General features: G+C 41.1%; 2 protein-coding genes across 2 annotated transcripts; both read left to right on the top strand.

The window, feature by feature from the left end:
* Positions 1–1,476: 1,476 nt before the first annotated feature.
* On the top strand, positions 1,477–2,069 carry LOC110900770 (glutathione S-transferase T3-like). Its single transcript, XM_022147636.1, has 2 exons — positions 1,477–1,783; positions 1,870–2,069. The coding sequence occupies exons 1-2, from the start codon at positions 1,477–1,479 to the stop codon at positions 2,067–2,069; spliced, it is 507 nt and encodes a 168-aa protein (XP_022003328.1).
* A 10,731-nt stretch (positions 2,070–12,800) lies between these two features.
* On the top strand, positions 12,801–14,413 carry LOC110900769. The gene is made up of 2 exons (XM_022147635.1): positions 12,801–13,419; positions 14,160–14,413. Exons 1-2 carry the CDS (start codon positions 12,801–12,803, stop codon positions 14,411–14,413), a joined length of 873 nt encoding a protein of 290 aa, XP_022003327.1.
* The last annotated feature ends 5,517 nt before the right edge of the window (positions 14,414–19,930 follow it).

Here is a 19,930-nt window from a genome sequence, read left to right as displayed (position 1 = left end):
TAAAAGTGTCTTGTTTTAACTGGTTGACTCGATTTAATTGTTTTCCGTGTCAATGAGCTGACTAACACTCGCTCATCATTCGGCCATCGCCTCGTAACGTGGGCGGGGCATCAACTAGTTACCTATATATTACCTATATATTAATATTATATTATCTATATTAATATTAGAACTGAATCAACAGTAAGACTATATATTAATATTATAACTGAATGAACAGTAAGATCACTAAGTGATAAGAAAATGGTGTCGGATACCAATACCGGTATCAAATTTACTAAATCGAGTGTATTTTCGGTACCAGTTGGTACCGAGCTTATCAAATCCTGTAGCAATATAACAATGCAAGTAATTGCACCGTTTAGATTACTTTTCATACACACAGTAAGTAACTGTATTCCGTTTGAATGAAGTTTTATATATACAACAACTTATTTTGGTTTCTTTTTTGTCTTTTTCTGTAATAAATGAATTGTAGCATGTAAAATTAACTTTGATATTTAGATTATTGATGAGCAAATTGTATCAAATCCTGTAATTAAACCGGTATCGTATCAGTACCAAATTTACTATACCAAATCATTTTCGGTACCAATTTGGTACCCGCCTTTTGACGTTTTCAGAATCGTTACTTTCGGTTCGACATCGGTCTAGCACCATACCTGTATTTATTGATTTTTACCTTCAAATACCATATCGTATTGTATTGAGCATTTTCAGTGCCGGTACCTAATTTCGATGATTTTCCGGATCCGTACTTTTGGTGCCGTTACCGTACCGAGCTCATCCATATTTTAACGTGTTCGCACCGTAATAACTGAACTGAAAACAACCGACTTTCCAATGTGTAGGACGTGTGGGTCCTATTATTATATATTAGGTTATTTAAAATCTCTTTTTTTAGGACGGAGTGACTATCCTTACCCTGTCATTTTTATTTATGTTTTGATATTCGGTATCTGCTTGCCGTTGCTGACACGCGTTTTGCAGTCATTGGGTCCCGCCGCAACGCGCGGACGGAAAATCAACTAGTTCCATGAAATAACTGTGGAGTGAGGACGTGAAGAACATAAGACCACCCGTACTCGGGCGTGATCCACAAAAAAAGCCCAATAACGCTGGAACAAGCCCCTCCTCCGCCCCCTACGGCGTTTTGCGGCGTTATTTGACAAAAAAAAAAAAAAACCGTCGGACGTTTTTTGAAACACGCCTAAATGTTGCTTTGGGGGACGAGATGACCGTTGCAAACGGTAACTTTCTTAATTATTTTATTTTATTTTTTTAAATCCAATAAACACTATAAAATACCCACTAGTCTTCACTTTTATATAAAAAACTCACACACCATCAAACTTTCTCTCTACTACTTCTACAATTTATAAAAATATGAACCTATTCTGACCCCCATTTGGTGTCCCCTCAAGACCCGGGAACCCAAACACAACCCAACCGCAACAAACTTTTAACCTTCAAGACATGGACCCGAACATGTTATCATACGCGGCTTTCTTGAGTGGCGCTACACCATTCGTGCAACCCACTTTCGGCTTTGGCCAAGGTGGCGGCTCGCAACCATCACAACAACAACCCGAACCCGATATGGAAATCGTGCCGGAGACGCAACCCGAACCGGAGCGAGAGACATCGAAAAGCAGCGAAAGGTCGCATAAGAAGAAGGAACCGAACGAACCTCGACGTAAGCATTCTTACGTTAGTTGGACGAAGGATGAGGAATACACGTTGGTTCGGGCGTGGGTCGACGTTTCGGAGGACCCCAATATTGGTAAGTTTTATATTTTTTTTTACTTTTTTTTCCTACACATCGATTTTATTTATTTTTAACGTACAACTTTATTTTTCTATTTGTAGCAAACTTTCAAACGGACCCCGAATTTTGGAATAGGATTCGTGCACTCTTTTATAGCACGAGGGGTAAAGGCGAACATCGTGACAAAGATTCCATTTCTAGCAAATGGAACGACATCAACAATAAGTGTCACTCATTCCAAGAAGTATATCAGCGTAACTACGATAATCGCCCGAGCGGAGAAGGTGACGTCGGGTTTTAACAAGGGCTATGAAAGAGTATGAGAGAACGAGAAGCGTTTTCCCGTACTATAAGTGTTGGGAGCTACTACGAAAAATTTCAAAGTGGGCGGGCGTAGTGACCATGACGTCGAGTAGTAGACGTCGAGCTAAACGGTCAAAAACATCATCCTCCGTTGACCCTGAAACACCAACTTCCGATGCCCGCAATGTCGATCTAAATGTTGTTGTGGACGTTGACGAGCAAATTGAAGAAGAGTTGGCCTGACGGGCGAAGAAAAGATAAGCGAACCGGGAAAAAACCGGTGGAGTCGTCTTCCGATCTCGACTTGAAGGAAGATTTCAAGGAGATGAACCGTCGTCTCCAAGACATTCGAGACCTCGGCCACCAACGTTTGGAGACTATGAAAGAACGCGTTGCCGAAAACAAAAAGTTTAACGAGACGCAAGCGGCGAGACAAATGGAAAAGGACATTGAGTTTTTATCCAAACCGATCGACCACCTCCAAGGCGACGCATTGATCTTTGCGCAAATGCATCGCCAAAAAATTCGGGAAAAATACGGACTCTAGATCATCATCTTTTTTTTAACTTTATTTTTTTTATTTCCGTTTTTTATTATGTTTTTTTATTTCTAGTAGTGTAATTTTCTTTTTAAAATTAATGAAGAGTTTTATGTTTTAAATTTTAAAAAAAAATAAATAATTGTGTAATGATTCCATGGGCGTTATTGGGCATTATTCCCACTACGACACTTTGACAATAACCCCCAATAATGCCCCCATGCTGACTGGACTGGCACATGACAGAAAACGCCCCATGGTAGGGGCATTTTGGGCTAACGACTACACATGGTCTAAGGGATAAGCAACAGAGTCTTAGGGTTTTTTTGTGGTGTAGAGACGAAAATGAGAGAGTGAGGTTAAGGGAGAGATACAAAGAGGCAAAGAGGGAGGCAAAGAAGGCAGTAACAGGAGCAAAGAACATAGCCTATAATAGGATGTATGTGTGACACTTCGGATTTTCCCGGACAACCTTTCGATGTAACATGTGTGTACGTAAACTATTAAGTGAAAAATTATGAATTAAATTGCTCATTATTGTGTGTTGTGTGCATACATGTACGTATAGATATATTTATATATGTGTGTTATATATATATAGGAGCCGAAACCCGACTCGAGACCATGCCCGGTCTCGAGTGAACAGTAGCAGTTGGGCCGGTTAGGGCCTTGTGACCGAGAACCCCCTAGCCCAACTCGGTACATTATATAAACCAACCCTCCCCTCCCTTAACCATTTTTACAACACTCTCTCTCTCTCACTCACTCCTCCTTCTTCACTAAACCCTAAAACCCTAGCACAACACTACAATCCCTCTCCTTCTTCTCGGGTTCAACCAACATCAAGAACATCCTCGGCTTTAGCTCGGAACCACCAACCGGAAGCTCACTCATCGATCCATCGTACCCACACACCTTGAATCTCTACCGGTTAGTGTTATTATGTTCACTAAGTGTTTGTTGCTCAATATTGATTAATTGCCTTGTAATGCTTGCATGATTGTTGGTTATGTAGTTGATGATAGTTACTCTTGTTTGAGAAAATAGAGTGCTTTCCGATTGCTAAAATGCTTGGTTAGATGCTTGGTTAGGTCGATGGTTATATGTTTCGGATCATGATAATAAATAATAGGATGTGTTATATTGTTTAGGTTGATGGGTTTTGTTATCCGAATGTTGTTAAGGATTTGGTTAAAGGGTTATACATAAATGTTTGGGTTTAAATCTTGTTGTGATATTGTCCGAAAAGTATGTAGGAGGTTTGGGTTGGATTGCGATAAATGGGGCTTGAATGTTTTATGAATGTTGCTTGAATTTGATGAACAGCTTGAATGCCATGGAAATATTTTAAAAATGTTGGTTTTGATCTGATTTGTGCACGAAATAGACAAACAAACATGTTTATGCAATATTAGTGGATAGTACGTATTTGTTTCATGAAAATGCATTTCTATTGGTTCGTACAAGGTGACAGGTTCTAGAAGGTCTTCATGTGCACGTAATCATCGGTTGCGAGTCGCAACCTTTGGTTGCTACTCGAGACCACAGCAGGATTTGTCGAGACCTCCCGGTTGCGAGTCGTAATCTCTGGTTGCGACTCGTAATCAAAACGTGACGAACCGAGACCTCGGTTGCGAGTCGCAACCTTGGTTGCGAGTCACCTTTGTCTCGACTGGGCTGTTATTGGGCCAAAGAACTTGTTGGATTATCTGTTAACTGGACTGCTTGTGTAACTGTTACTGTTTAGGCCCAATACCCCAACTGTTTGTGTATTCGCATGTTATACGTGTTCGCTATATGTATTGCCATACGTGTTCACTATGTGTTTACTTGTACCCGACTTGACCCATACTTGGTAACCATGTTAGGACGTGGTGACCAACATACTTAACCAAGTAACGTATCATACCGAGCAACCCAAGGTGAGTTCACAACTTAAAAGCATGCTTCCCGGTGGTTTGGGACACGAGACTAAAACAACCCTATCCCCTTGTAAAGGGGATACCGTCTACATTCCTTCCCTAGTTATTGGGAACAAACTTACTTTATCTTCCCTTGTATTGGGAAACCTTTTTAGTTAATTACTGTTTATACGGAATGCAACCAACGGCACTAAACGCAACTCTATCACTCAAGTCCCTACTACATAATACCGATTAGTCGCCGGTGCCAGGCGAACGGGTTATTAGTTGATAGCGCTATTTAGGTCTTACCAGCCTCACACCGTGCCATGGTATGGGATCGGTCGTGAACTAATGTACTCAGGCATCCGTCAATGATGATAGAACATTGACATCGGGGCATCCTGCGGAAACGCAAACGGTTACCTAGTGTTCGGTATTGGAAAAACAGTTTAGTCGCTAACTTTTGGGGTAGCTCCCCATAGCATGTATAAACGGGTAAATTAACTGGTGAAACAAGTTTTTGGTAATTAAAACTGGACAACTAGTGAACTCACTCAGCATTATTGTTGACCCCTTACTGCATGCTTTGCAGGTGGCCAGTGACTGGAGCAGCTGCTTGGGATGTGTAGTGGTCGTCTGCCCGTGTGTTGGGCATTTATCATGCTTACCTTATGAACACTGTTTAAAACTATTTATTTATGCTTCCGCTACTTATTACTGTTTGAACTTGAAACCTTAAACTCTGAACTTGATATTTGCTAATCTTATGGTTAGTAAGTATTACTTTTTATTATCAATTTAACTATTCAGTATAATGGGTGGCTGGATCCTGGTCAGTCACGCCCTCGAAGCGGGTGTTATCCGCAGGTGGCTTTTGGGGGTGTGACTGATTGGTATCAGAGCCATTGGTTATAGTGAACTTGGTTTTAAAAAGGGGAAAAATCTTTTTGAGAAAAACCAGACTATAACCCGTGACTCGTGACGACACTACACTCCAAGTACAAGGCTCGACTTATCTGACCTCATAGCTCGGACCCATAGTTACTTGCTTAATTGTCTTATGCTTTCTGCTTTACTATACGTACTAGTTTGCCTGATTAGATAGATACACCTTCTCTCTTCTATCTTATTCTCGCTATGTTACGACATCACACTCATACTATGTTTTCTGGTTATGAAGACAATGAGTGGACGCGGACGAGGAAACGTCAACATGACTCAGGCTCAGTTCACTAACCTGCTCAACACTGTGGCTGCAGCTTTCGCAGCTCACCCTATAGGTAAACTCGTTGTTTTAGGATGTTTAGATCCTACCGCCACATCGTCTTTTCGCCTCTAAACCTATTTCGCTTCACTCCTCACAACAGGTCAGCCTGCACCTGTGCAACCACGTGTTTGTACCTTCAAGACCTTCATGGATTGCAAGCCTCTTCCGTTCAGTGGCACTGAGGGTGCCATAGGACTCCTACACTGGATCGAGAAGGTCGAAGCTGTCTTCGCTGTCTGCGAATGTCCCCCTGCTAATTGGGTGAAGTTTGCTACTGGTACTCTAGAGGGAAGCGCACTTTCATGGTGGAAGGCGCAAATTCAAATGCTTGGTTTGGAGACTGCAAACGCTACTGCATGGGAAGATTTTAAGGATATGATCAAGGAAGAGTATTGTCACAGGGATGACATCCACAAACTCGAGGACGAGTACTATGAACTCAAGATGGTTGGGTCAGAGATTGAGACCTACACCAAGCTGTCCAACGACTACGCTGCTCTTTGTCCAAACTTGTCCCGACCCATGTACCGAAGGATCGAATTGTACATCAAGGGCTTAGTCCCAGAGATCAGGAGCCATGTAACCTCGGCTAACCTCCCTACTATACAACCTGTGGTTCGTCTTGCCCACAAACTCACCAACCAGGCCGTGGAGGAGGGCAGGTTGCCCAAAAGGATCAGTGCTGTGGAAGGAAGTTCTAGTGATGGTAAACGAAAGTGGGATGGAAATCAGGGCAAGGATGCTAACCCTACTCAAGCCCCACCTCAGCAAAGGAAAACTGACAACAACAAAGGCACTCAGCAACAGGGTGGCTACCGGGGAAACTACCCTAAGTGCAACAAGTGTAACAGGCACCACAATGGGGCATGCAACAAGGGTCAGTGTCAGCGATGCCACAAGATGGGGCACGAAGCCAAGGATTGTAGAAGTCAGTTCCCAGCAAGGCAGAATCAGCAACAACCCCAACAGCAACAGCAGCAGGGAAACAACAGAGCATGTTTTAAATGTGGGGCAACAGGGCACATGCGTAAGGATTGCCCTGAACTGAATCAGAATCGCAACAACAACCAGGGAGCTGGGAACAATGAGCAAAACAACAATGCTGGGAATGGTGCAAGGGGAAGAGCTTTCGTAATTGGAGCTGGAGAAGCAAGGAACGATCCCAACGTCGTGGCGGGTAAGTTCCTACTTGATGATCGTTATGTTTCTGTGTTATTTGATTCCGGTGCCGATGCCAGTTATGTATCCCTTCGCATTAGTAAGAAACTTAAGCACTCGCCCGCATTATTAAGTTCTAAGCACATCGTCGAGATAGCTAATGGTAAGAACATCGAGGCCACGCATGTGATCCACGACTGCACGCTAGAATTGTCTGGCCACACGTTTAGTATCGATCTTTTCCCTGTCAAACTTGGAAGCTTCGATGTTGTCATTGGTATGGATTGGTTATCCAAACATCGCGCTGAGATCCTCTGTCAAGAGAAAGCGGTTCGTATACCTCGTCGTACTGGCCAGCCCCTCATCGTCCAAGGCAACAAAGGTGGAGAAGTTACAGGCATTATCTCGCTCCTAAAAGCCCAGAAGTGTTTACAAAAAGGGCACACCGCTATCCTAGCACTCGTCACCAATACTCACGAAAAGGAAAAGAGGATTGAAGATTTTCCTGTAGTACGCGACTATCCCGAGGTATTTCCTGAGGAACTACCTGGACTCCCTCCTCACCGTCAGGTCGAATTCCAAATCGAGCTAGCTCCCGGAGCAGCACCCATAGCTCGTGCACCGTACCGTCTAGCCCCTGCAGAACTGAAGGAACTCTCTACGCAACTACAGGAACTATTGGATAAAGGATTTATCCATCCTAGTTCATCACCCTGGGGAGCCCCAGTGCTCTTTGTCAAGAAGAAGGATGGCACATTCCGAATGTGCATCGACTATCGTGAGTTGAACAAGGTTACCATCAAGAATCGTTACCCTCTCCCGCGCATCGACGACCTATTCGATCAGTTGCAAGGATCGAGCTACTATTCAAAGATTGACCTACGATCAGGCTATCATCAGCTGAGAGTTCGTAATGAAGATATTTCCAAGACTGCATTCAGGACTCGTTATGGTCATTACGAGTTCCTCGTCATGCCTTTTGGGATGACCAACGCGCCGGCAGTGTTCATGGATCTTATGAACCGCGTATGTAAGCCTTACCTCGATAAATTCGTGATTGTGTTTATCGACGACATCCTGATCTACTCGAAAAGTCAAGAAGAGCATGAACGACACCTACGCCTTATTCTGGAACTCCTTCGCAACGAGCAGCTGTACGCCAAGTTCTCGAAGTGCGACTTCTGGCTTCGAGAAGTCCATTTCCTCGGACATGTAGTTAATAAGAACGGAATTCATGTTGATCCAGCTAAGGTCGAATCAATAAAGAACTGGCCTACACCTAAGACCCCCACTGAAGTTCGCCAATTCTTGGGTTTGGCAGGCTACTACCGCAGATTCATTCAGGGATTCTCAAGGATTGCACAACCCCTCACAACTCTCACTCAGAAAGGCGTCGCCTACAAGTGGAATGAAGCACAGGAATCTGCTTTTCAGAGGCTTAAGGATAACCTCTGCAGCGCTCCTATTCTCTCGTTGCCGGAAGGTACTGACGACTTTGTGGTTTACTGCGATGCGTCTATTCATGGGCTCGGTTGCGTGTTGATGCAACGCGAGAAAGTTATTGCCTACGCCTCACGACAACTCAAGACACATGAAAGAAACTACACTACGCACGACTTGGAACTGGGAGCAGTAGTTTTTGCTCTTAAGATATGGAGACATTACCTGTACGGTACCAAGTGCACTATCTACACCGATCACAGGAGCCTCGAGCATATCTTTAGGCAAAAGGAATTGAACATGCGACAACGTCGATGGGTCGAACTCTTGAATGACTACGAATGCGCCATCAAATACCATCCGGGCAAGGCCAATGTCGTGGCAGACGCCCTCAGCCGAAAGGACACCATACCAAAGCGCGTGCGAGCATTGCAACTTACCATCCAGTCTAACCTCCCTACCCAGATTCGAAATGCTCAAGTTGAAGCATTGAAGCCGGGAAACATCAGGGCTGAGTCCCTGCGAGGGTCGAGACAGCAACTAGAACAGAAAGAAGATGGTGCTTACTATGTAACAGGGCGCATTTGGGTCCCTCTCTATGGGGATTTGCGTGAACTCGTGATGGATGAAGCCCACAAATCCCGCTATTCCGTACATCCCGGTTCGGACAAGATGTACCACGACTTGAAGACTACATATTGGTGGCCTGGTATGAAGGCCCACATAGCAACATACGTCAGCAAATGTTTGACTTGCGCCAGAGTCAAGACAGAATACCAGAAGCCAGCAGGTCTACTCCAACAACCCGAAATCCCGAAATGGAAATGGGAGCAAATTTCCATGGATTTTGTTACAGGGCTACCTAGGTCCCAACGCGGAAATAATGCTATTTGGGTAATAGTAGATCGATTGACCAAGTCCGCGCACTTCCTGGCTATTAAGGAAACGGACAAGTTTTCTACCTTGGCGGAAGTTTACTTAAAGGAAGTAGTTTCGAGGCACGGAGTGCCAACCTCAATTATTTCCGACCGAGACGCTCGTTTTACTTCGGAATTGTGGCAAGCTATGCACAAATCCTTTGGCTCACGTTTGGACATGAGCACCGCTTATCACCCGCAAACGGATGGACAGTCTGAACGCACCATCCAAACCCTAGAAGACATGCTTAGAGCGTGTGTGATCGATTTTGGCAAGAATTGGGAGAAGCATCTACCGCTAGTAGAGTTCTCTTACAACAACAGCTACCACACTAGTATTCAGGCAGCACCTTTTGAGGCATTGTACGGTCGTAAATGCCGGTCACCTCTCTGCTGGGCAGAAATCGGTGATAGTCAAATCACGGGCCCAGAGATGGTGGTAGATACAACGGAAAAGATTGCCCAGATCAGACAACGCATGGCGGCAGCTCGTGACCGTCAGAAGAGCTACGCTGATAAGCGTAGGAAACCATTGGAATTCCAGGTCGGTGACCGGGTTCTACTTAAAGTCTCACCCTGGAAGGGTGTGGTTCGCTTTGGTAAACGGGGCAAGCTTAATCCGCGATATATTGGACCATTCGAAATTACCGAGAAAATCGGTAAGGTTGCTTATAGATTGAACCTGCCTGAAGAACTGAGTGCGGTACACAACGTTTTCCACATATCCAACCTGAAGAAGTGTTTGTCGGATGAAACACTTGTGATTCCTTATAAGGAATTGACTATTGACGAACAGCTACACTTTACTGAGGAACCGATTGAGATCACGGATCGAGAGATCAAAATCCTCAAACGTAGCCAGATACCTCTTGTACGAGTCCGTTGGAACTCGCGACGTGGCCCAGAGTATACCTGGGAGCGGGAAGACCAGATGAAGCACAAGTATCCCCAGTTGTTCCCAAACGAAAACCCCAGCACTGAAGCTACGAACGAATTTCGGGACGAAATTCCAAACTAACGGGGGGATGATGTGACACCCCGTTGAAACGCTTTCACTTACACTAGCTTGACAGTGGCTGCCTTAACTTTCGGGACGAAAGTTCCTAAAACTTGGGGATAATGTGACACTTCGGATTTTCCCGGACAACCTTTCGATGTAACATGTGTGTACGTAAACTATTAAGTGAAAAATTATGAATTAAATTGCTCATTATTGTGTGTTGTGTGCATACATGTACGTATAGATATATTTATATATGTGTTATATATATATATAGGAGCCGAAACCCGACTCGAGACCATGCCCGGTCTCGAGTGAACAGTAGCAGTTGGGCCGGTTAGGGCCTTGTGACCGAGAACCCCCTAGCCCAACTCGGTACATTATATAAACCAACCCTCCCCTCCCTTAACCATTTTTACAACACTCTCTCTCTCTCACTCACTCCTCCTTCTTCACTAAACCCTAAAACCCTAGCACAACACTACAATCCCTCTCCTTCTTCTCGGGTTCAACCAACATCAAGAACATCCTCGGCTTTAGCTCGGAACCACCAACCGGAAGCTCACTCATCGATCCATCGTACCCACACACCTTGAATCTCTACCGGTTAGTGTTATTATGTTCACTAAGTGTTTGTTGCTCAATATTGATTAATTGCCTTGTAATGCTTGCATGATTGTTGGTTATGTAGTTGATGATAGTTACTCTTGTTTGAGAAAATAGAGTGCTTTCCGATTGCTAAAATGCTTGGTTAGATGCTTGGTTAGGTCGATGGTTATATGTTTCGGATCATGATAATAAATAATAGGATGTGTTATATTGTTTAGGTTGATGGGTTTTGTTATCCGAATGTTGTTAAGGATTTGGTTAAAGGGTTATACATAAATGTTTGGGTTTAAATCTTGTTGTGATATTGTCCGAAAAGTATGTAGGAGGTTTGGGTTGGATTGCGATAAATGGGGCTTGAATGTTTTATGAATGTTGCTTGAATTTGATGAACAGCTTGAATGCCATGGAAATATTTTAAAAATGTTGGTTTTGATCTGATTTGTGCACGAAATAGACAAACAAACATGTTTATGCAATATTAGTGGATAGTACGTATTTGTTTCATGAAAATGCATTTCTATTGGTTCGTACAAGGTGACAGGTTCTAGAAGGTCTTCATGTGCACGTAATCATCGGTTGCGAGTCGCAACCTTTGGTTGCTACTCGAGACCACAGCAGGATTTGTCGAGACCTCCCGGTTGCGAGTCGTAATCTCTGGTTGCGACTCGTAATCAAAACGTGACGAACCGAGACCTCGGTTGCGAGTCGCAACCTTGGTTGCGAGTCACCTTTGTCTCGACTGGGCTGTTATTGGGCCAAAGAACTTGTTGGATTATCTGTTAACTGGACTGCTTGTGTAACTGTTACTGTTTAGGCCCAATACCCCAACTGTTTGTGTATTCGCATGTTATACGTGTTCGCTATATGTATTGCCATACGTGTTCACTATGTGTTTACTTGTACCCGACTTGACCCATACTTGGTAACCATGTTAGGACGTGGTGACCAACATACTTAACCAAGTAACGTATCATACCGAGCAACCCAAGGTGAGTTCACAACTTAAAAGCATGCTTCCCGGTGGTTTGGGACACGAGACTAAAACAACCCTATCCCCTTGTAAAGGGGATACCGTCTACATTCCTTCCCTAGTTATTGGGAACAAACTTACTTTATCTTCCCTTGTATTGGGAAACCTTTTTAGTTAATTACTGTTTATACGGAATGCAACCAACGGCACTAAACGCAACTCTATCACTCAAGTCCCTACTACATAATACCGATTAGTCGCCGGTGCCAGGCGAACGGGTTATTAGTTGATAGCGCTATTTAGGTCTTACCAGCCTCACACCGTGCCATGGTATGGGATCGGTCGTGAACTAATGTACTCAGGCATCCGTCAATGATGATAGAACATTGACATCGGGGCATCCTGCGGAAACGCAAACGGTTACCTAGTGTTCGGTATTGGAAAAACAGTTTAGTCGCTAACTTTTGGGGTAGCTCCCCATAGCATGTATAAACGGGTAAATTAACTGGTGAAACAAGTTTTTGGTAATTAAAACTGGACAACTAGTGAACTCACTCAGCATTATTGTTGACCCCTTACTGCATGCTTTGCAGGTGGCCAGTGACTGGAGCAGCTGCTTGGGATGTGTAGTGGTCGTCTGCCCGTGTGTTGGGCATTTATCATGCTTACCTTATGAACACTGTTTAAAACTATTTATTTATGCTTCCGCTACTTATTACTGTTTGAACTTGAAACCTTAAACTCTGAACTTGATATTTGCTAATCTTATGGTTAGTAAGTATTACTTTTTATTATCAATTTAACTATTCAGTATAATGGGTGGCTGGATCCTGGTCAGTCACGCCCTCGAAGCGGGTGTTATCCGCAGGTGGCTTTTGGGGGTGTGACAGTATGAACGCTTGGAAACAAATGAGGGGGAACATGATATGTTCAAGATTGCTAAAGTTAGGGAGCGTAGAAGACAAGATATAAAAGCAGTGAAGTTTATAAAGAGAGAAGATGGACGTGCTTTAATTAAAGAACATGCCATTAAGTTGAGATGGCAAACCTACTTTCACAATCTTTTCAATGACCAAATGGCTAACTTGCAAGAAAGCAAAAACACGGTTGCCCAAAGCCAACAGAGGAATAATTGCTATTTTCGGGGTATCACACAGGGAGAAGTGAGGGTGGCACTTAGGAAGATGGGAAGGGCTAAGGCAGTTGGTCTAGACAACATACCGATAGAGGCGTGGAAATGTTTGGGAGAGGAAGGAGTTCAATGGTTTACTGGTTTGTTCAACCTAGGGATGAGCAAATACCGATCCTGTCCCGATCCCGTCTCGATACCGATAATCCCGATCCTGAAATTTCATGAATACTTGATACCGATACCGATACTGAAACATGTCGGTTCGGTACAGTATCGGTATTTTGAGGGTAAAAGTCGGTATTTTACCGATGCCATACCGTACCGATACCGAAAAAACCAAAATGTGGATACCGTTTCCGATACCGAAACATGTCGGGATCGGGATTATCGGTATCGGGATCGGGATGGGATCGGTATTTTATACCATTTGCTCTTGCCTAGTTCAACCTTATTTTTAAGTTTGGAAAGATGCCAGATCACTGGAGGACTAGTGTCGTGGTGCCTTTATATAAGAACAAAGGTGATGCCCACGGTTGTGGTAATTACAGAGAGATTAAGCTGTTAAGTCATATTATGAAATTATGGGAGAGAGTAATCGAGACCAGAATTAGAAGAGAAACTCAGGTTACGGTAAATCAATTTGGTTTCATGCCAGGACGATCAACAGTAGAAGCGATACACATCCTAAGAAGACTAATGGAAAATTATTAGGAAAAAAACGGGATCTGCATATGGTGTTCATTGACCTTGAAAAGGCATATGACAATGTGCCACGTGAACTAATTTGGATAGATTGGAGGGTAGGGGGTTCCTAGGAAGTATATAGACATAATAAGGGATATGTATTTTATGGCTAAAACTAATGTTCGTACGCCAGTAGGGGATACCGGTTTTTTCCTTATGGAGGTAGGACTCCACCAAGGATCTGCGTTGAATCTGTTTCTTTTTATAGTAGTATTGGATGAGTTGTCTAGATCGATTCAGGAGACAGTACCATGGTGCATGCTTTTCGCAGATGATATTGTATTAGTGGCGGAGACGAAACAATGCTTGATTTTGAGATTAGAGGAGTGACGAGCAGCTTTGGAAGGCAAGGGTTTAAGGATTAGTCGCTCTAAGACCGAGTATCTTTACTGTGATTTTAATGAAGCAGGTGACGTAGACGATACTCAAATTACCATTGACGGTCAAATGGTTTCGCAGACAACTAAGTTCAAATATCTAGGATCGTTTGTACAAAGTGATGGGGAGATAGATAATGATGTAGTTCATCGCATCCAAGCTGGATGGTATAGGTGGAGAGTAGCCACTAGGATATTGTGCGACAAGAGGTTTCCAACTAAATTAAAGAGGAAATTCTATATGGTTGCAATTAGACCTGCTACGTTGTATGGAACAGACTACTGAGCCATCAAGAAGACACAGGCGCGTAAGATGGAAGTAACAGAGATGAGGATGTTAAGATGGATGAGTGGGCATACAAGGTTGGATCGGATAAGAAATGAAGTTCTTAGGGAAAGGTTAGGAGTGGCTAGTATATCGGATAAGATACAGAAGGGGAGATTGAGATGGTTTGGACTAAGAGGAGACAGTTGACAGCGCCAGTTAGAGCAGTGGAATCCTTGACTGTGGAAGGGAGGAGTAGATGTAGGCCCAAAATTACTTGGGATGAGCAGATTACGCAGGATTTGGTAGAGTTGCACCTCTCTGCGGACATGGTACATGATAGGGGTCTATGGAGACATAGGATTATGGTTAAGGACTTTTGAGAGAGAGAGGGGATGGGGGGGGGTCCTAATTTGATTGATTTGTAGGGGCTTAGAGTTCCTATTTGCATGTGATTATCTTTCTGCAGCTACGGCGATTTGTGGTCTTATGACTTCTCTGTGAGTGAAAGGTCCATAAAGTTGACAGAAATTATTTCCTAGAAGTAAATCCATACCTGAATCTTGTTGGTAGATAGTAGGAATGGTAAATGGTTCACCAGAAAAATAGATGACAAGGTTCCTACAAACCTTATTTAACTTAATGACTTCCTTGTTAGCAACTATTACCTTAATATCTTTGGGAGTATTTTCCCATAGGTCATTAGGAATTATGTGTTTGCTTGCTAAACAAAGACTTGCCCCTGTGTCTACATAACAATGTATGGCGATTGCTTTATATCCTTTGAAAAAGATTTTTCCTTTGATATAAATTGAACGGCGATTTGTGGTCTTATGACTTCTCTGTATGTTTCTACCTTACTATTTTGTCCATCCACAACCTTAGGTCAGCTATTTGGTCATGTCTATGTCTTGTTACTAGTGTCGGGGGTCTATCTGGAAGCGGCCTCTCTCTGTCCCTAGGGATAGAGGTAAGGTTTGTCTATATCCCACCCTTCCCAGATCCTACCATTAGCTTGCTATTTGGAGAATTTACTGGGTATGGTTGTTGTTGTTATGAAATAGCTATTTTTTATGTGATTATATTTGAACAAAGTGGAAAAAAATAATGCGACATAGATGGTACATAAGGCCATTTGTCATAATCGTTATTGCTTCTTTTAAGGACATTTTTCTCTATATCAATATCATAACGTCTCTTTAAAAAAATGTGTAACGGTTAATAGTTCTCTGGTTGTAAAAGTATTTATACGATTTTAATAGTTCTCTTATTAAAACCAGTGGCGCAGGTTAGAAGGGGTCGGGAGGGCGTCCGACCTCCCGAACTTTTCGCTCAGTAGTGTTATGTATGTAGCTTTCGTATATAAATTTTTTGGTATATACGTTTTCGACCCCCTTGGTTCAATAGAAAATTTTGGGTATATACGTTTTCGATCTCCCGTCGAAAATTTTAAGCTTCGCCACTGATTAAAATTAGTTACGTGTTTCGGTGTCTTTTCCTTGTTTGTGAAGGGTTCTAGTTATTCCCTTGAGTTGGAATGAATTATGTTTTGGTATCGATTGGCATATGGGACCCGTGATGTTCCCATTTTTGGAATTGTGCTCCTCAACTATCCCCAATACCTTTTTGTATTATTACGATTATGAAATAATATATAAAGTGCCAACTTTAGGTTGCTTGAGACATATAGTGGGTCCTTGTAGGCAAGATATGACTTCGTGGAGGCGTAGGATTAGGGTCAAGGACTCCTAGCGGTCTTAGGTGGATTTCAAAGACGTAGGTTTTTCTTATTCTCTAAGGAACTTTTCCAGTGATTGCCTTCTTGTGTTTATTGCCCAAATGATGTTGTATGCTATTATACATGATTTACATTGTGTTTGTGCCCAAATGATGTTGTATGCTATGATACATGATTTTCATTATATTATGCTACTCTGATCACTTTCTTGGTAATTGGCGACTTCTTATTTCTGTATTCTTATTATATTCTTTGACTTGTTGTGTTGGTTTGTTGTTCGTTTTCGAGCCGAGGGTCTCTCTGGAAGCAGCCTCTCTATCCCTAGGGATAGGGGCAAGGCCTGTCTACATCCCACCCTCCCCAGACCCTATACGTAGCTCTGCTATTTGTGGGATTTACTGGGTATGGTTGTTGTTGTTTGTAGGCAAGATATGTATATTTTAGCAAGGAATATTCTTTTTTTATTACTTATCTATTATATATTTTTTTATTACTGTTTGTCTATTATATAGTTATATTCTAGTGTATAGTTATGATTTTCTTGCTTTTGTATAGAAAATAACTTTTTCTACAAATTTTTATTAAAATGTATAACTACAGACATAAATATATAACTAATAATTTTTTTCATATCTATTATCTATTGACAAATTTTATAAGAAAGTTATTTGGTTGTTATGTGTTATGTCTCAAAATAAGTGTGTAAAAAGCGGGAGAAAGAATTTTTTTTTTTTAAATAATGATAAAACGATTATTTCACATTGGTTCAACAAACATATTAAACATTTTAGCGTTCAAAACAAAAAAAAAATTACAATATGATAAACAATTGAGACCAATTTTTGAGAAAAATAGTTATACAAGCGTGTATGTTTGGATTTTGTGATTTATAAGTGTAGGTTAAATATTTTGGCCTCGTGGTATTAAAATGTTGGATAAAGTTTTGTCAATGATGTGGTAAGGATTCAACTCTCATTGGCGATAAAACTTTAGTCGTTAAAATAATATATGTTAAACAATTATATAATGTTCTTCAGATTTAATCATTTCAGCCAAAATTTATTTTGTGTTAGTTAAAAAAAAAAAAAAACTAGTGTTATATATAGGTATTTTGACATTGCACCTGTAGAAATTTCGCTATCAAACTCTTACAATCCTTTAAATTGAACTATGAAAAATTTTCGAACCCGTAGCCGTAGGAAAAAATTCTGATCTGTTAATTACGAATTATATTTTTATAATGCGATTGTAATCAAGGCAAAAAATAGCACGGGCCTTAGCATTAGATGAAATTTTTATTTACACTGGAATTGATTTACATAATCTGTTTTTATCTTGAAAAATTCATGGGCTATTTTGAAAGTTTATTTTTATTCACAAAGCCACCGAGCGAAAAGACGACCCGGCAACTATCCACACAAACCTAAAAGAAACCATGTCATCTAATTGGCTAACGTGACATTCCCACACAAACCTAAAAGAAACCATGTCATCTAATTGATTTTTTTTAACGGCAAAAAAATCTCTTATGTAAACCCATCCTGTTCAGGCTATATCCAAAGTTGACCCTTCAACCATCATGACAGTAGCGGACTTAGGTTTTTTTTCTAGGGGTGTGGAATTTTTTTAAAGATTTTAGACCCCTAGCTATATAAAAAAATTTTGGTTCATAGCAGGTCGGATCGGGTCGGGTCATGTAAAACAAGTAAACACAAACAAACAAAGTTTCATAGCGGGTCGGGTCGAGTCGGGTCGGGTCAATTTCAATTTTCAAACAATCAAACCCTAGTTCCTACCTTCCTATCACATTAAATAAACAAAAAAGTATCAAAGTTTAAACCCTCCCTACTTCTATTTCTCTTAATCATTAAATAAAAGAACAAAAAAACTTATCTAAAACATACCTTGGTCTATAATTAGAAGAATTCGGCAAAAAAAAGGTACAACCACCTGCCTCTTGAGAAATTGCGCCATAACATCCATACTCATGGTTTCTATCACAAACAAAGTGATCCATGACCATTAGTTAATCGTTCCATAACATAATGTTTCAATTTTAATTTTCAACTATTCAAGCAATCAAGGCCTAGAATTGTGTAATCACCCCTAAAAATCATCTAAATAACATAATCATCCTAAAAATCATCTAAACAACCATACGCAACGTCAAAACACACGATTTTTCATACCTATTTAAGTTTTTTATTACCTTTTTTCTCATATAATATCAAGAAAAATCATATAAAAAACATAAAAACTTGTCGTTTGTCGGTGCCCGGTTGGTTTGGAGCGGATTCCGGTCACGTTGATGTTGGATTCCGGCTGATATCGGCTGCTGTAGTGTTGTTGCTGTGTTGGCTGATGAAGATCGCTGGCAAGACAGGAGGCAGAGAGTACGCACAGTCGCACAGAGGGAGGGCGGGAGAGGAATTGAAGGGTTTTTGGGCTTATTTTAACTGTTTTAGTTTAAACTTAGGTGGGTTAATGGGCTAGATTATTAGTGGGCTATTGATAAGTTTATATAATGGGTTTGGTTTGGGTTTAGGTAGTATAAGTTTATATAATATAGGTAGTTTTTTTTAAATCAGACTTTACTAAATTTTTTTTAATATAATCCTTAATATTTTTTACCTAAGGTGTGCGGTTGAAAAATTCCAAGGGTGCGGACGAAAAAATCCAAGGGTGCGGACGAGATTTTGGTCGGATAATAACACTAATTTTTTTTCCCGGGGGTGCACCCGCCCACCTTGGCATGGGGGTGGGTCCGCCCCTGCATCATGAGACCGAGTCCCCCTAATACGAGAGAACCGAATAGAATCCGTAAACCCTCGCCCCCCATCAGGTTCGAACCCGGGATTAAAGCCCCTATTCGTCCCTTTACCTAGATGTCCCTCAAAAATAGAACAAACGAGAATCAAACTTGCATCTCCCCTAGAAATGATAGACCTTTTGACCACTGAACTAACATCTCATGACACTAACCTGACACCTTATTTTATAAATTATTTTCATATGAATAGGGTGGAATCCGTAAACACTAATGTGACACCTTATTTTATAAAGAGTTAAATGTCATTTTAGTCTCTGTGGTTTGGGTCATTTTGTCAGTTTAGTCGAAAGGTTTCATTTTTCATCTGTGGGTCCAAAAAGGTTTCACCGTTACCATTTTAGTCCACTGGGTTAACTTCATACATTTTTTTTGTTAACGAGAAGGCCAATTCGGTCATTTTATATGGCCGAATTGCCCTTTTAGTTAACAGAATTACATATAAAATGACCGAATTGGCCTTCTCGTTAACAGAAAAAATAGATGAAGTTAACTCAGTGGACTAAAATGGCAACGGTGAAATCTTTTTGAACCCACATGTGAAAAATGAAACCTTTGAACTAAATTGACAAAATAGCCTAAACCACACACACTAAAATGTCCGTTAACTCTTTTATAAATTATTTTCAAAAGGATATTAGATTATATATTTAATACATTTTTTAATATCAACCCACTTTATGCGTGTTATAATCTATCTACTATAATAAAAGAAATCAACTTTTGGACACTTGTTGAAAGTATCCTCAAATCTATATTTATCTTATATTAACTAAATAAATAATAAATTAATATTAAAATCTTATCATACTTTAATAAATAAAATATTATCCTCAAATCTAAATTGTTAATTTAATATATTTTTAAAACAAATACCTATTATTCCTACTTATCTTATATTAAATATATTTATTATTTGGTAGATTTTTCAACCCGACTATACACGAGTTTTTTAAAGATACGACGTTTTTAG

Source organism: Helianthus annuus, chromosome 13 (genome assembly GCF_002127325.2).
Source record: "Helianthus annuus cultivar XRQ/B chromosome 13, HanXRQr2.0-SUNRISE, whole genome shotgun sequence".
Classification (NCBI taxonomy): domain Eukaryota; kingdom Viridiplantae; phylum Streptophyta; class Magnoliopsida; order Asterales; family Asteraceae; genus Helianthus; species Helianthus annuus.
Note: the sequence above shows the minus strand (reverse complement) of the source record. Positions and strands in the feature narration are given on the sequence as shown.

What these genes read in the sequence shown, in the direction of transcription:
- LOC110900770 (XM_022147636.1), top strand. Translation starts at nt 1,477, where the DNA reads ATGGACCCGAACATGTTATCATACGCGGCTTTCTTGAGTGGCGCTACA. An exon ending in TTCGGAGGACCCCAATATTG is followed by an intron (nt 1,784 to 1,869) that starts GTAAGTTTTATA and finishes TTCTATTTGTAG; the next exon opens with CAAACTTTCAAACGGACCCC.
- LOC110900769 (XM_022147635.1), top strand. Translation starts at nt 12,801, where the DNA reads ATGTTCAAGATTGCTAAAGTTAGGGAGCGTAGAAGACAAGATATAAAA. An exon ending in TCGGGATCGGGATGGGATCG is followed by an intron (nt 13,420 to 14,159) that starts GTATTTTATACC and finishes TTAATGAAGCAG; the next exon opens with GTGACGTAGACGATACTCAA.